The sequence below is a fragment of the Cololabis saira genome, chromosome 11 (genome assembly GCF_033807715.1).
Source record: "Cololabis saira isolate AMF1-May2022 chromosome 11, fColSai1.1, whole genome shotgun sequence".
NCBI lineage: Eukaryota > Metazoa > Chordata > Actinopteri > Beloniformes > Belonidae > Cololabis > Cololabis saira.
Window position 1 is genome coordinate 17,010,157 of NC_084597.1, and position 18,547 is coordinate 17,028,703.

Below are 18,547 nucleotides of genomic sequence, written 5' to 3' on the forward strand. Positions count from 1 at the left end.
GAGCATAAAAAATTTAAAAGAGTTAAATGAGTTAAATGAGTCTTTACGAGGCATGTCTGCACAATTAAATATCCTGATAAATAAAATAAAAATCTGATGGATCTGATTAGATTAGAAGATATTGGTGAATGAATGGCACGATGGGTCCACACCTGAAAATGGAAATCTTTTTTTTTTTAAAGGCCATCGGGGGAAGGACCGAGATTACTGTGACACACACTAATCCAGCAGCACCCCAGCAGCCTCACTTCCCACCAATTTAACATCCCCTGAAGAAAACCACCCAGGTACCACAGCGCCATCTCGGTCCTTTCTCCGCTCTCCGAAGCGTCAAACTGCTTCATACGTCACTCAAGTTCAAAAGTCAGTTGTCACGTGACCGATTCACTGACAGTCAGTGAATACCAGCGAGCCACATGAGTGAAAATGACAAAAAATGAGAAAATGTTTCTCTATTTTTCTTATTTTTGCGAGGGGGGGTATTTATTGTTTTTCGGCACTACCTTGTTCTCTATAGCTGATATAACATGAATTACTCCTATGTGGGATAAATAAAGTTTTTGCCATCTGAGAAAATTAAATGCCGTATATATATTTGGTGCCTAACTGTTTCCCAAATATATTAGTGCGTGTGTGAATGAATAAATGAAACGTAAAACGTAAATTTCTTTGTAGAAAGGCGCTTTATGAAAATAAGTCAATTTACTTGTATTAGTTTACAGCGCAGTCTTGCCACATCCAATATGGCGGCGACGTTGACGCCATATTGGATGTGGCAGTTACCTGCATGTGACGTCACTTCAACAGTTTTTCGACTCGTACCCATAAACTTGAATAGTGTTCACAGTGAAGACTCGTAGTCGTAGAAATTAGAGTTGTATTCACAAGACTTTGCACTCACAGCTTTTAGATTCATACTCACATAAAAACAATCCTAACCCTAATAATTTATCAGACTCATGTGTGTGACAGCAGAATTTTGGGTACAACTTTTTTATTAGATACAAATGTTTATCATTACAAATACAAATAGTTATAACTTGGACACATCTTTTTGGAAGTTATCTTACTCCCAGTGGCGTCAATTCAGTCGAAGCTATAAGGTATGGCAAGGTTTTGAGTCACAGAACTTCACTATAATATCAATCAACACGTCCAGCGAATACTCATCACAGAGTCTGCTATGGAGCTTATCTGTGTGGTCAAGAAAATTGGAACTTTTTCAAATGCAGAGCCGCTCACTGCAAAAACTCAAAATCTTACCAGGAATATTTGTCTTATTTCTAGTTAAAATGTCTCATTTTTAGCCAAAAAATCTTTTTACACTTAAAACAAGAGTCATTACCAGAAAAATAACTTATTTGACATTTTTCACCTGTTTCAAGTAAATTTTCACTAAAATAAGTAGAAAAATCTGCCAGTGGGACAAGATTTATCTTCTCATTACAAGCAAAAAAATCTTGTTCCACTGGCAGATTTTTCCACTTATTTTAAGTGAAAATCTACTTGAAACAGGTGAAAATGTTTGTTTTTGAGTCTTGTCTTAAATGTAATGAGATTTTTTTTTACTAAAAATTAGACATTTTAACTAGAAATAAGACAAATATTCTTAAGATTTTGAGTTTTTACAGTGTAAAATAACTAGTGAAATCGATCATGTTGTTCTGATTTGCATTTGTAGTTATTCTATATGTATTGAGTAATAGAATAATCAATACAAATAGACAGAGTAATTCCATAAATGTATTTAAAAAACAAATATTTACATTTTCCCTTGAAGCCAAGGTGTGGCGGCTGCCGTACCTTGCCATACCCAATTGACGCCCCTGCTTACTCCATACTTGAGCACCCTCCGCACACCCCTCTGCACCAGGGGCGCTTCCAAAACTGTTTCCTAGGGGGGGGCAGATGGGGCCACATAAATTCTTGGGGTGGACACCAAAACTAAAATACACCATTACAGGATTTTATTTTATTATACTGTTGTAGTATACAGGCTCAGAAAGAATACTTTTTTTCTTTTTTTTTTTTTACTTTCTAACTTGTCTGCATATATATTAAAGGTTAATACCATGTTGGTAAAAACCTAAGGCATATATATATATGCATTTTTAATATATAATATATATCATATATATCATATATTTATTATTTTTATTTATTATTAATATATCATTTATTTTAGTAATACATATATATACATATATTATTATTATTATTATTATTATTATTATTATTATTATTATTATTATTATTATTATTATTATTATTATTATTATTATTATTATTAGGCTCAGAAATAGTTAAAGAAAGGCCTACTGATATGCATTTTGCCCAAATGATTTGGGATGAAATGCATAACTGACGATAGAATCTATGTGACCGGCAAGTGTTGTTTTTTTTAAATTTTTATTGAGGCCAGTGGCAGGGGCGTCAATTGGATATGGCAAGGTACGGCAGCCGCCACACCTTGGCTTCAAGGGAAAATGTAAATGTTTGTTTTTTAAATACATTTATGGAATTACTCTGTCTATTTGTATTGATTATTCTATTATTTAATACATATAAAATAACTACAAATGCAAATCAGAACAACATGATCGATTTCACAAGCTATTACACTGCAAAAACTCAAAATCTTAACAAGAATATTTGTCTTATTTCTAGTTAAAATGTCTAATTTTTAATCAAAAAAATCTCATTACATTTAAGACAAGACTCAAAAAACTCAAAAAACAACAATGTTCACCTGTTTCAAGTAGATTTTCACTTAAAATAATTTTTTTTTGCTTGTAATGAGAAGATAAATATTGTCCCACTGGCAGATTTTTCTACTTATTTCAATTGAAAATTGACTTGAAACCGGTGAAAATGGTCAAATAAGTTATTTTTCTGGCGATGACTCTTGTTTTAAGTGTAATGAGACCAAAAATGACTAAAAATGAGACATTTTAACTACAAATAAGACAAATATTCCTGGTAAGATTTTGAGTTTTTGCAGTGTGAGCAAGACTGCATTTGAAAAAGTTCCAGTTTTCTTGACCACACAGATAAGCTACATAGCAGACTTCTGTGATGAGTATTTGCTGGACGTGTTTATTGATACTCTACTTAAGTTCTGTGACTCGTAACCTTGCTATACCTTAGCTTTACCTTAGCTGAATTGACGCCACTGGCCAGTGGGGTGGCCAGCACATTTGTCGGGGGGGCCATGGCCACCCCTGCCCCCCCCCCTGGTGGCGCCACAGCTCTGCACATGCATGAAGCTGATTCTGATTCATCAACCCTGCGTTGAGCGCTTTCAGCCACTAGGTGGCGGTAAAACCCAGGAATGCTGCGTCTGTAAATACCGGGTGAAGCAGTGGGACATGCTCAGTACGCTGCTGCCTCTCAGCGTACACAGCAGCACTATTAAATCATCGGATTTGGCACATAAACCCCTCTTTCCTTTAAACACAATCGACGTTATTTTCAGCAACAACAGTATTAGTTTGGGATATTTCATCCCGGTCGTCTGTTACAGCCCCAAAGCTCGGAGCTGTCTCATCTCCGCCGGATCACCTTTACAAAGAGGACGATTTCGTCCCCCAGCGAGGAAACATGAGCTTTCTCTTGTGAGTTATAACTGTGTGGTGAATCCTTGTTTGTCTGTTTCTTCCTTCCTAATGTAGCTTTGCATTTCTAATGACAGTTTCACACAGCCAGGGAGCTAAGTAGCGATAGCCCACTCCGGGCTGGGACTAGTTCCCGGACCTGCTCATGAATCCCATATTAGGCTCAGGCTGCTGTTATATTTTTGTATTGAAGATCACAACAACACAAAAAACACTGATGATGATGAGTGAGTTAAAATATCAAAGTCTCATCTACTAAAAATCCAACTCTTAGCAATCACATAGATAGCAGCGCATCCTGAGCGAATCTGCAGAGCTCATTGTCTGGTGTATTTCCTGGTGGTACCAATCTGAACCAGAGGAGACAAACATGCACATCACTGGTGGAATTGGTTTGATATTGGATATTCGACATTCAAAGACATCCATTTGACTTGTGATACATACCACTGATTTTGGTCATATTGCTTGTGATGTGTTCATGGTCATCTAGACTATATATCACAAGAGAGTAATTATTATAAAATCATATTATGGGCTGATTTAATGAGGTTTAATGATTATTTAATGAGGTTTAATGAATTCAACACCCATAAAACTTGTGATACATAACACCGATTGTTTTCAAACCACTTGTGATGTGTTCATGGTCATCTAGACTATATATCACAAAACAGTAATTAATTAAAAAATCACATATATGGGCTGATTTAATGTGGTTTAATGAATTCAACACCCATAGAACTTGTGATACATAACACCGATTGTAGTTTTATGGATGTTGAATTCATTAAACCATGTTGAATTCATTTTTTTTTTAATAATTACTCTCTTGTGATATATAGTCTGGATGACCATGAACACATCACAAGTGGTTTGACCAAAATCAGTGGTATGTATCACACGTTTTATGGGTGTTGAATTAATTAAACCTCATTAAATCAGCCCATAATATGATTTTATAATAATTATTCTCTTGTGATATATGGTCTAGATGACCATGGACACATCACAAGCAATATGATCAAAATCAGTGATATGTATCACAAGTTTTATGGGTGTTGAATTCATTAAACCACATTAAATCAGCCCATATATATGATTTTTAAATCAGCCCATATATATGATTTTATAATAATTACAGTCTTGTGATATATAGTCTAGATGACCATGAACACATCACAAGTGGTTTGAAAACAATCGGTGTTATGTATCACAAGTTTTATGGGTGTTGAATTCATTAAACCTCATTAAATCATCATTAAACCTCATTAAATCAGCCCATAATATGATTTTTTTTAATAATTACTGTTTTGTGATATATAGTCTAGATGACCATGAACACATCACAAGTGGTTTGACCAAAATCAGTGGTATGTATCACAAGTTAAATGGATGTCTTTGAATGTCGAATATCCAATATCAAACCAATTCAACCGCGGTCCAATCTGAACCAGAGGAGACAAACATGCACATCAGTGGTTTTGGTCCATATGTGTTGTAGAATAGATGGCTTTAGGGGGGCACTTAAAAAACGACGCGTGATTAAAATGTTGTTTTGTTTATATACTTTGGTCTAATGCAATATTAGCATTAACTTCATGTTTTCTTTCATTTCTTTTGTATGTGAAATCTTATTTTGGAAATGACCGAAATAAAAAAAACAAACCAAATGACATTTTCTACGTGAAAGGAGGATAACAACTTCATTCATGTGAAACTAGAATCCCTTTTCTCTGTTATGAGAGGAGGCCCCCATTTTTTCATGTATACAGGACTGTGTCAGAAAATTAGAATATTGTGATAAAGTTCTTTATTTTCTGTTATGCAATTTAAAAAAAAAAAAAAAAAAAAAATGTCATACATTCTGGATTCATTAAAAATCAACTGAAATATTGCAAGCCTTTTATTATTTTAACATTGCTGATTATGGCTCACAGTTTAAGATTAAGATTCCCAGAATATTCAAATTTTTTGAGATAGGATATTTGAGTTTTCTTAAGCTGTAAGCCATGATCAGCAATATTAAAATAATAAAAGGCTTGCAATATTTCAGTGGATTTGTAATGAATCCAGAATGTATGATATTTTTGCATTACAGACAATAAAGAACTTTATCACAATATTCAAATTTTCTGAGACAGTCCTGTAGGGGAGAGTGGGGTAAGTAGGTTTTTTTTCTTTTTTTTTTTTTACTTTAAGTGCCTTTTAAAGCAAGGGGGATTACAGCAAAGCTTCCAACTAAAATTGGTACATATAGTTTAGGATGTTGTGCATCTCTGGGAACAATCACTTTGAATCTAAAGTAAACTGTATGAGAAATATAGCTTTTGAAAAATAAGTGGTTTTGTGGCATAAATTGCCCCCAGCGCAGTGTAAATTGTGCCATTGGCAAAACATAATTTTAATCTCACAAACAATGATGCTAATGATGATAAAAGCAAAACAAATTCAATACAAAATTGCTTATTTATGGTTTATTTAACATGTTCACAACATCAAATGCCAGTTTGCAAGGCCTGTTAACATATGAACACATAGCCTACTCCTACTCCTCAGAGATTTGGCCTACTGAACATCCCACTTGGTGATACTGCAGGGGAATATGAACATCACCTCTAGGGAAAGCTCCCTCATCATCCTCTCTAAATGTGAAGACGGGGTTTCCATCAACAGAACTCTTAAGACTTCAGAAACTTCAGAAACGTTGCACTGATGTCATCACCTTCAAATGTCTCCACCAATCCAATGTAGTTATAGGATTTGGATTTTTTTAACGGAAAACTTCACAATGACTGAGTCACCAGCAGACAGATCTTGTCATCATCAACATCATCATCATCATCATCATTACTCTGGACATCTGAGCATGATGGATTTTGGTCTAAAATTGTCAATGTCACAATGTGTGAGTGATAAAATGTAAGAATACAATATACAATAAAGTAATAGCTAGTAAATTATTATAAGTCAGACCCCCGTGACCCTGTACAGGATGGATGGATGGATGGATGGATGGATGGATGGATGGATGGATGGATGGATAATGTGCTTCATTATGTTCATATATTAGTCAGAGGACATGAACTTAACCTATTTTGACTCAAATTTCCATTTGCTGACTTAAATGACTATAACTTAAAGTTAAGGATTGTTTGAAAACAGCCTCATCAAATCTACAAATTTTGTTCCCATAATCTTAATAAAATTGTTTCAGTGTCTACTCAAATATTCTTTTTTTTTTTAAGGAAGTAGATCTATATCTGAGAGAATCATGAGTCTTTGTTGTAAATCCTTGACACTGACTTTATTATTATTCATCAATTAAAAAAAAAAAAAAGAAAGTATATAAATGATTTGCTCATGAAAATGATGGTACAAACATTTCAATCAGGTTTGGAAGGTAAATCAAACATGGCCACAGATCTGAAAGTTAGATGCATACTCCATAGTGGAACCCTAGGGTGCAGAAGTGTCTGTCGATAACTGTTGACACAACACCATCGTACCACATGTACAACCGTTATCGTGACCTTTCTTGCCTTTGACGGTGATCCCACCAGAAGCAACCGTCCATTCTGCTTCGCCCAAGGTTATTTTGACACTCATCAGTGTGGCTGATTGAGCTGGCAGGAAATCAGGAGCAAGACTTGGAGGAAAATCCAGTCAGTTTTCAAATGAAAAACCCCACTATTGGGCATAACTCATAGTCTTATGTATAATGGCAGGAAAGGGCAGGGCATGTTGAGATATGTGTCTTAAAGATTGCTGTGAGAAGCCTTCAGGTAAACTTGTAACCTGACAATGAAACAAACAAAACCTGTGCTAAGCTGGACCGAAGCACTATTGGTCAAATCCAAACTTGAACCAGTACAGTACATCATATTTGGTCTGAATTCTTTTGACTTAATCTTCCACCACTTTCGCTTGGTTTAAATTCAATTACCATGTTGCAACAGTAACATACATTGAAAAAAGTGTGATTCAAGTTAAATGGCCTTTATTGGTTTTAATTAGGGCTGGGCGATATGGACCAAAAGTCATATCTCGATATTTTCTAGCTAAATGGCGATACTCGATATATATCTCAATATTTTTTCTGTGCCTTAATTGGGGTTTCCCCCAAAGCATTGTAGCATAGCATCTCTGTTAGCTTCATTTTTTTCTGAGGCAAACCCTTAAAAAAACAGTCAGTTTTAATACAAAGCCTCGTGCCAAATGTCACACAGGTACCTTTGTTAACAGAGGTCTGCACAATATCAAAATGTATAAAACAAATGAAATAAAAATAAACTGTCTGCATATATAGAATAAAAATGCTTCTTGAATAAAATAAAACAAATATCCCTTTCCTGCATAACAATTAAATTAAAATACACTGTGCAATTAATACAATGTAGACAGTAACAGGCAGACTTTTCCACTGAGGTTGACAGTTATGCAAATAACAAAACATTTGTGCAAATCTCAAATAAAACATTCAAGTCAATTTGTCACAAAATAAGCTATATCAAAATCATTAAAAAAAAAAATTTTAAATTTTTTTTTTTTATTTATTTATTTTTTTTAAATCGATATAAACGATATTGTCTCGTACCATATCGTGTTTGAAAATATATCGATATATATTAAAATCTCGATATATCGCCCAGCCCTAGTTTTAATATTAGTATATGTTCTGTTTAAATGACAAACTGTTTTTTGTGTCTAACTCATGCGGTCACAACACAAAAATTCTTGTTTAATGGAGCAGGGAGAGGCACTGTGCCTCTTAAAATGGCCTCATTATGCACAAAAACACCCACTGTTCTGGTCTTCCACTATTATTTTGCTAACTACAAGCCAACTACAGCTTTTTTAGTCAGCTTTTTCTGAAAACATCTTGACTTCACGTTACAAGAAGTGGATCAGCATACTCATGATTTCTCATCATTCCCGTCTCCTCATGTATCACACGATTTGTCTTCTTCCTCTTTGAAATGTGACTCACAGTGGAAACCGTTCATCCAAAACATTCAAGCCCAAGAAGAACATCCCAGAGGGTTCGCATCAGTACGAGCTGTTGAAACATGCAGAGGCAACGCTGGGGAGTGGAAACCTGCGCATGGCAGTCATGTTACCTGAGGGTGAAGATTTAAACGAGTGGGTCGCTGTCAACAGTAAGCAGGATCTTTTACTCCTCCCCACTTGACTACGCCCTTCTCTGATACTTGAACCCTCTGTAATTGCATATGCATCTTCCTTGACTTTAAATTTGCATTTTTCTTTTTAGGCTGTTTCCAGAAATGCCAGTTACTCCCCATCATGAATCTGCTGAATCTGATAGTGAGAGTTTCAGGGTTTAAGATCTTGGCAGTTCCTCTAATGACCATGCGCATTCATGCTGGACAAACTGCTCTGAATGTTAAATAGACTTTATTGTCTGCGGGTTGAGAGCCTTGTTTACTTTCCTCCAAATTGCCACAAATGTCTCACTTTTAGAGAAGCTTTAATTCATCTCGCGTCAGTTCATGACAGATTTAAAACATTCAGTACCCCAGCCTGTTGACAAGTGATTATTTAGTCACTTTAAACATGGAGCATGCATTTTTTTTAAAGCCCTAATTGTGCCGCTTTTGCACTATAGTGACCGTTGCAAACTTCTTAGCTCTTCATGAAGCTGTGTGTATTTGTGTCAGTGTTACACAGGCTGCTGGGACTTTCACAATAGAGGGAAGTCAGAATAAAAGTGCTGTGATCAGTAACTTCTTCAACTATGGTGTTTAAATTACTTTTCACTAGGGATGGGCGGTATGGACTAAAAAATGTATCACGATAATTTCTGGCATTTATCCCGATAACGATAAAAATGACGATAAAAAAAAATACCAATTCAACTCCACTTTTTTAACTATAATCTATATGTTACACAAAAAACTCATCAACCGGAATCTTTCTTTCTTTCTTTCTTTCTTTCTGGCTCCTTTCTTTCTTTCTTTCTTTCTTTCTTTCTTTCTTTCTTTCTTTCTTTCTGGCTCCTTTCTTTCTTTCTTTCTTTCTTTCTTTCTTTCTTTCTTTCTGGCTCATTTCTTTCTTTCTTTCTTTCTTTCTTTCTTTCTTTCTTTCTTTCTTTCTTTCTTTCTTTCTTTCTGGCTCATTTCTTTCTTTCTTTCTTTCTTTCTTTCTTTCTTTCTTTCTTTCTGGCTCCTTTCTTTCTTTCTTTCTTTCTTTCTTTCTTTCTGGCTCATTTCTTTCTTTCTTTCTTTCTTTCTTTCTGGCTCATTTCTTTCTTTCTTTCTTTCTGGCTCATTTCTTTCTTTCTTTCTTTCTTTCTGGCTCATTTCTTTCTTTCTTTCTTTCTTTCTGGCTCATTTCTTTCTTTCTTTCTTTCTTTCTGGCTCATTTCTTTCTTTCTTTCTGGCTCATTTCTTTCTTTCTTTCTGGCTCATTTCTTTCTTTCTCTCTGGCTCATTTCTTTCTTTCTTTCTTTCTTTCTTTCTTTCTTTCTGGCTCATTTCTTTCTTTCTTTCTGGCTCATTTCTTTCTTTCTTTCTTTCTTTCTTTCTTTCTGGCTCATTTCTTTCTTTCTTTCTTTCTTTCTTTCTTTCAGGCTTCTTTCTTTCTTTCCTTCCTTCCTTCCTTCCTTCCTTCCTTCCTTCCTTCCTTCCTTCCTTCCTTCCTTAAATCAGCTTTACACAAAAACGTCATCAACGGGAATTTATCATTTTTACCGCAAGATGACAAATTCTTATCGTGGGGGATTTTTTTGACGGTATATCGTGAACGGTAAAATATCGCCCATTCCTACTTTTCACATGATTTCTGTTCATGAGAAGTAGCTCAGTTTTATTTTTGTGTGCGCCTATAACAGGTATTGATATGAGGACTTTAAAGACAGGCCTTCATGCTAGAAACTGGAGGAGTATATTTGGTTTATCTTGGGGTAGTCTTGAGTACACAATTTGCCCATTAAAGAGCTTTTTGACGGGTCAGTGACAAATCGGCAGGCGGTGGGGTGTCTCCATTTGATCGTCAAATGTAAACAAGGCAAAATATCCAGCAGAGATGATACCTGCTACGCACATCAGTTAATACATTCATTAACACACATTCTTGCTGTCCCTTTTTATTTTTATTTTTATTTTTTTGCCTGTGATCTTATGAAATCAGCACAGCTAATGGCCCTTTGATCATTTTCAATGACTCAACTCCTCTTTGAGGTTGGTTTCACCTCATTTGCCATGAATTCTTTGACTACGTTCACACTGCAGTTCCCAAGTGACCCAAATCCGATTTTTTGCTCATATGTGACTCAGATCTGATTTGTTTATGATATTGTGAACAGCACAAGTCACATGGAATCTGATCTTTTCAAATAAGATTCAGGTCGCTTCCATATGTGGTTCTAAATCGGATACAGGTCTGATGTTTTGCAATGCGACCTCAGTGTGAACAGCCAGGTCGGAATTAATGCGACTTTGACGTCACATGAGAGCGACCGTTGTCATAATACTGCGCTGGCGGGGGCGGGTGTCACTCGGAAGCGATCGGAAAATTAAAAATGCAGCTTTTTTTCTCCTCCTTCTCCTCTTCATTAACACTTGCTCACAGTTTCGTCGGCTTCCACCACACAACAACTTCAAAATATACCCATGTACGCTCACTTCTGTTGCCTCCATGTTTACTGCCGTATGACGCCGTGCTGCGTGTGACGTCTTTGTTATTGTTCCTCTGCGCATGCGGGTCAGTTCAGGGCCGCAATGCATTCACACTCGAGTCTGATATAGGACACATTTTAAAAAATAATGTGAACTAGGGCTGGGCGATATATCGAGATTTTAATATATATCGATATATTTTCAAACACGATATGGTACGAGACAATATCGTTTATATCGATTTAAAAAAAAAAATATCTTTTTTTTTTTTTTTTTTTACATTTTTTTTTTTTAAATGATTTTGATATAGCTTATTTTGTGACAAATTGACTTGAATGTTTTATTTGAGATTTGCACAAATGTTTTGTTATTTGCACAACTGTCAACCTCAGTGGAAAAGTCTGCCTGTTACTGTCTACATTGTAGTAATTGCACAGTGTATTTTAATTTAATTGTTATGCAGGAAAGGGTATTTCCTGCATAACTATAGAAATATTTCAAACAAATATAGAAATATTTCCTATATTTGTTTTATTTTATTCAAGAAGCATTTTTATTCTATATATGCAGGCAGTTTATTTTTATTTCATTTGTTTTATACATTTTGATATTGTGCAAATCTCTGTTAATAAAGGAACCTGTGTGACATTTGGCACGAGGCTTTGTATTAAAACTGACAGTTTTTTTTAAGGGTTTGCTTCAGAAAAAAATGAAGCTAACAGAGATTCTATGCTATAATGCTTTGGGGGAAACCCCAATTAAGGCACAGAAAAAATATCGAGATATATATCGAGTATCGCCATTTAGCTAGAAAATATCGAGATATGACTTTTGGTCCATATCGCCCAGCCCTAATGTGAACAGCCACACAAAAAAATCGGATATGGGAAAAAATCGGAATTGAGCATTAAGGCCTGCAGTGTGAACGTAGTCTTTGACAATTCCCTGTTTGAAGACTCGTTGGATGACCAAATTTCAGATCTGTCAGATTAAGTGCGAGATCCTCTGTCGCCAAATGTTCAATATAAACGTGATAAACATGACTCCTGATTACAAAACAGGGAGTCATGTAGTGTGAACAGCGCGGCGATCTGCTCACTCTGAAGTTTTGTGCCTCAAGGGAGGATGGTTCAATTTAGTATTGTGTTGACACTGCAGCTCTGACTTTTTCTAGATATTTACTGAGGAGGATAGACAAGTGTCTGCAGCTTTGACTTCAGACTTCTTTGAGAGTTGAAATTGCTGAGGACCTTTTTAATATCTCAGTAAAATGACAGTGAGCAAGTCTTCTTTGTCGCTATCTCATGTTCTTCCGCACCAACATGAATTTTGCTTTCATTTCACTCAACAGCATTGCATATGGTAATCTCAAAAGGAAAAAATGCAGGCACTCTGGTGGCTTGAAAAAATTAAAAAACCTTTATTTGACTTGGGTTACATACTAAAAAGACACCAACGCGTGTCGGCTTGCGCCTTCCTCAGGGTGTATGAGGCGCAAGCCGACACGCGTTGGTGTCTTTTTAGTATGTAACCCAAGTCAAATAAAGGTTTTTTAATTTTTTCAAGCCACCAGAGTGCCTGCATTTTTTCCTTTTGAGATTACTGTTGCACCCATTGCAAGAGCACCGGTGGTTGTGGGGACACCAGCAGCGCTCCTGTTATTCTGTTTTTTAAGCATTGCATATGGCTCCAAATCTTTTGGTGTGGACTCCAGTCCATCATGACAGATGGGAAGGGAGACCTATCCATTTGATAGCCACAGCTCAGTTTTTGCATTGTATCCTGCCTCTTTTAAGGCAGAAGTGTTATAGTTTTCTGTTTCCGTTTATGAATGACTGTAATATTGTCTGGTCTGCAATTTATCCATCCTTCCTTAACAAACTACTGATAATCCAGAAGAGATTCCTGAGATCAATCTCTATGTCCAATAGACATAATCCATCCGCACCTCTGTTCAATGTTTTTCACTCATGTTTATTTGTGCACAAGTTTATCAACAATAAGCAAGATCTTCCGGACACCTTTCATAATTTCTTTAGTTTTTCATCTGACTTGCATTCATACTCAACTAGACACAGTGTCAATCTACATTTACCCTTCTGTCGAACATCTTCTCATCAGTTTAATATTTCATTTAGAGGTCCTAAACTCTGGAACAATTTAGATATGTCTCTGAGGTCCACATTGTCATTTATATCCTTCAAAAAATTGCTGAAAAAACATCTCATGTCCTAATTTTTCAATGTATTCTCTATTATGTATCCTTGTTTTCTTTTCATGTTTATAATTAGAGTTTTCCTATGTTTGTACATTTAATTTTCTGTTTACAGTAGATGACGGGGGTGGAACTCTGTACAAGCCCTCTGGGCTTCGTTCCCTCCTTGCACTATTTTTTTTAAAATTGTGCTAAATAAATAAATACAAATACAAATACAAAAAGTGCCAGTTCCTAGGAGGAAGCCCAGACTCACTCTTCACAAATTCTTTAAATATTTCCTGCTGCTTTGTTTGTTAGGGTTTTTTTTTTATCTTGTAAGAAAGATTATTCATCTGATATCACTCGAGAATCTCTGATGTCGTCTAGATCTGTTGCTCTTTGCATACCACACCATCCTTACCTTATTTCCTAGGAAGATATTTCAAGGTGTCTAAAACCTGTGAGCTGCTGTAATAAACATCAAACCAGTCTATAAAAACATAATTTATCATATAAAAGTCCTTGACAGATTAAAAAAAACAAAAAAAAAACTTGATGTGGTATTTTCTTGAATTAGAACCTAACACAGATGTTTTACAGCAGTTGTTCACCGTATCTCAAATTCTTTGCGATTAACAAATGGAGCTCTAATGTTGCCAGTTCTTAAATAGATCTCTACAGTTGAAGGAATCTGAAGTGGTCATGAAATGTGTGCCAGACAGCTGGAGTGTGTGGTTGTCAACTGTTAGGACTGGGCAGTAGAAATAGAGTGGACTGTGAGGAACTACAGCATATCTGGGTATTTGAATGTCTTTTTTCTTCTTCTTTTTTTTCCCCCCTCAGCTGTGGATTTCTTTAACCAGATTAATATGCTGTATGGCACCATCACAGACTTTTGTACAGAGGAAAGCTGTCCTGTCATGTCTGCTGGTCCTAAGTAAGTGCAATATTGCAGGATTCTTCCAAAACCCCAGTCTGTTCTTCATTCTCATGGAGTCTGATGAGGCTGGCGAAGGTTCCCGTTAGGGCTGTTCGATTTTGCCCAAAAATAAAATCTCGATTTTTTTTTCTCTCAAAATCCGATTTTCGATTACGATTATTTTGTGAATTGACAAAAGGCAAAGAAATGATTTCAAATATGCTGTTTTTTTATTGAACATTTGCCCCATTGGGCTTTAAGTGCAAACTTTGCTCTTATTAAACCAAAAATGAATGAATAAAGTGCAAAACTCTGTAAAATAAGTTGAAAAAAAGTTTTAAAAAATATAATAAAATATAAAGTTTTATCTCTGGAAAAAAAAATCAGCACTTGCAAACATACAGTAAGTTAGTTAGTAGTTAGTAACTAAACTAACTAACTAAAGTAAGTTATATTTCCAATTAAATAAAACAAGACATTTTCTAATTAAACTAAACTGTTGCTAACTGCACTAACTAACTGCATGCTAAATAATAATGCAACCCATGAAGGAGGTAGAGGTGTGTAATGTCAGTCATTACATTTGCTATTCACATTTGCAAGTCTTTTGCAAGGAACACGAGCCGGTCTACCCGGTGGCATGTTACAACGCCCACTCCTACACTAAAGAGCCTCTCCCATGGGGCACTTGTCGCAGGTATTGAGAGGTATTTCCATCAATCATTAATATGTGTGCAGAAAAGGTTAAAAAAAAATAAAAAAAGTGAAAAATCGATTTTACGATTTTCACGTTTTAACATCGTTCTAATTAATTACATAATCGCGATTACGATTTAAAATCCATTAATCGAACAGCCCTAGTTCCCGTTAGTATTGCCAAACGCCACCACATTTACACCTCATGAAAGATCTTGACGTGCGGACTGAAGGTTTTACATACTGAGGAAAATGTTGATCAGATGTTGCATTGTGTTTTTGCATATGACATCAGATGTGGAAGAGTATGAGCCCAAATATAACGTGTCATATATTTCTACAGGTACGAGTACCATTGGGCCGATGGAACCAACATCAAGAAACCCATTAAATGCTCTGCCCCCAAGTACATTGATTACCTCATGACCTGGGTGCAAGACCAGCTCGATGACGAAACACTTTTCCCTTCAAAGATTGGTATGATTTTCTGTCTGATTTCTACTCATTTATGGAGAAAAGTTGTTTTCTTTCACCTGCTGCACATACTAATAGGTGTGAGCCTTTTCTGATATCAGAAAAAAATAAAGGGCAATTTGGGTTGCAGATTTATGATTATTGAAAAGTGGGCTCAAATTTACCCAAGGGTACAATAAATACATAATCTAATCTAATCATGTAATATGACATGTGCAGTACTCGAGTTGTAAAAAAAAAATCAGGGGGGGTGGTGGATTTTATCATATGGGGACAGATAATTTGTGCTGATTACAAATAATAAAATATATTACAAATAATAGCACTGACCAAAACACCAGCAGAAATACTGCAGGAATGACATAGCAGCAGTTAAATGCAGCCTTCTGTAAGCTTTAAATATCCACTGGGCTTACATCAAATACATCAAAACACAACAATAAAAAACTGTTTCTGAACTTATCAATATGACTCTGTCCTTCACAGGATAAGTAAAATGGATCACTGCAAAAACTCAAAATCTTAACAAGAATATTTGTCTTATTTCTAGTTAAAATGTCTAATTTTAGTAAAAAAAATCTCATTACACTTAAAACAAGACTCATCACTGGAAAAAACAACAATTTTCACCTGTTTCAAGTAGATTTTAACTTGAAATAAGTAGAAAAATCTGCCAGTGGAACAAGATTTTTTTGCTCGTAATGAGAAGATAAATCTTGTCCCATTGGCAGATTTTTCTACTTATTTCAAGTGAAAATGTACTTGAAACAGGTGAAAATTGTCAAATAAGTTATTTTTCTGGTGTTATTTTTCTGATGATGACTCTAAATGTTGAAATAGCAGTAAAACCACATTCATTGATGAAATGACATAAGGGATGGAAAGGGGGGATGGCAGTTTTACTGGGGGGATGATTTGGACCGTTTTTATTTCAGGGGGGGATGCCATCCCCCCTCATCCCCCCTCAACTCGAGTACTGGACATGTGTCATAAATTTGCATCTGATGTGTTTGTATTCCCACCATGAGCTGCTGCTTTGTCGGGTTTGGGTTGTGGAAGCAGCAACCTCAGCAGAGAGGACTAGACCTCTCTCTCTCTCTCAAGCTGTGATGTTTTCAGACCTGACAGCTGTATAATCCCTCCAGTGTGTCCTGGGTGTGCCCCAGAGTTTCCTCCTGATTGGACATGCCTGGAACGCGCCACACAGGTGTTGCCCAGGGGGCATCTTAAGCAGATACCCAACCACCTCAGCTAGCGCCTCTTGATGTGGAAGTGCAGTGTGTCTGCTCTAATCCCTAAAGGGAGAGCAGTTACCCTGTGTGAGGAGACTGATTTTAAACCTCCTTTATCCCAGTTCTTGTTCTTTCATCACCATAGGTCATTCCTACTACTACTACTACTACTACTACTACTACTACTACTACTACTGTCATTTGCCAGACGCTTTTATCCAAAGCGACTTACATCTGAGAGAACAACACAAGCAGGAAATCACATATGAGGGTCCAGCTGGATCAGTGCTGTCAGACCACTGAGAGTCCAGTTGGACAAAGGTCACGCCAGAGCTAGAATATCTACCGTATTTTCTGGACTATAAGCCGCACCTGTATATAAGCCGCATCCGCTCTATTTAAAAAATAAAGATATCCAAGCTGCAGATATTTATGTTGTTAGATTAGATATTTACTACATGTACAGAAGGATTTTGAACTGTAAATGATGTACATGTTTGTATCTAAATAGATCCTTTCCTAACAGTGTCTTTTAACACGGCAGCAACTTTGCTGATTAAAACTGGACAGAACCAAGTGAAAATAACGGTATTTATTTATCTAAATTTATCTAAATTTATCTATTTATCTGTGTGAAATCTGCTTCTACCTACTTCTATCTGCTAAAGAAGAAGTAGCGTATTCTTCTTTGCATTTATTTTGTCTTAGTTTTGATTCTAATTCCGGTTAGAGCGCCCCAAGTGGTGGAAGAAAAATCCACAGAATAGCCGCACCTTTGTATAAGCTGCATGGTTGAAAACCTATGAAAAAAGTAGCGGCTTATAGTCCAGAAAATACGGTATATCTATATCTTTTTTTTTTTTTTTCTTTCTTTCCCAAGATTAAGAGGGGAACGTGGATCAGTCGATAAACAGACGGCCTTTGCCTTTTGGCTCAGCTCTGTTCTCACAACTCCAGAGCAGTACATCCTGTTGATCCAATGCTCCAGTCTTCCAACACTTATAAACAAGAACCCTTGATGCTTAAACTCCTCCACTTAAAGGGAAAGTTCAGTTTTTTACAACCTGGACCTTATTTCTGGCATTTCTTATGGTTGTATACTCACCCAGAGGTGTTTGGTGTCATTTGGAGTCCTTCGGAAGATATTAGGGGTTTTTTGCGAGCCGCTTCTCCATATAACGGTAGCGCATGAGGGCACAGAGGGACACAGACGATGCAGCGTCTAAATAACACATGATTGCCGCGAAACTCTTCATTTATTTTATGAATCACTAGATCTGCTTCCAGGACCTGTTGTAACATTGCGGGGCTTTCTGTGTAATAAATAAAATAAATAAATCCGTTTGTAAACAAGACCTCTGAACTGCATGACGTCATCTCTGTGCGCGCACTCTGTCCTCCGTTCAGTGAGCTCTTCAGCCGTATATACTCTGGCTCAAAACGGTAAAGGACGTCCATCATATTCAAAGTCGTCGTCCACAACCTCAGAATTTGACAAATATTCAGACATGTTTCAAATAACTATCAGTAAACTAACAGTAGCGAACTCCAGCTGTACACGGAGCTGTGTCTGGGACGCGCGCACAGAGATGACGTCATGAGTTCAGAGGTCTTGTTTACAAACGGATTTATTTATTTTATTTATTACACAGACAGCGCCACAATGTTACAACAGGTCCTGGAAGCAGATCTAGTGATTCATAAAAGAAATGAAGAGTTTCGCGGCAATCATGTGTTATTTAGACGCTGCATCGTCTGTGTCCCGCGGGTGCCCCAGG

At 36.3% G+C, this 18,547-nt stretch overlaps 1 protein-coding gene across 1 annotated transcript in view; it reads left to right on the forward strand.

Annotated features, from left to right (window-relative positions):
• The first annotated feature begins 3,339 nt into the window (after window positions 1–3,339).
• The window catches only part of LOC133455028 (MOB kinase activator 1B-like), a 20,502-nt gene continuing 5,294 nt past the window's right edge, over window positions 3,340–18,547 (forward strand). Inside the window, 4 exon segments of the mRNA XM_061733835.1 lie at window positions 3,340–3,614; window positions 8,607–8,773; window positions 14,292–14,385; window positions 15,407–15,540. Coding sequence (XP_061589819.1) covers window positions 3,601–3,614; window positions 8,607–8,773; window positions 14,292–14,385; window positions 15,407–15,540 — 409 coding nt within the window. The 5' untranslated portion in view covers window positions 3,340–3,600.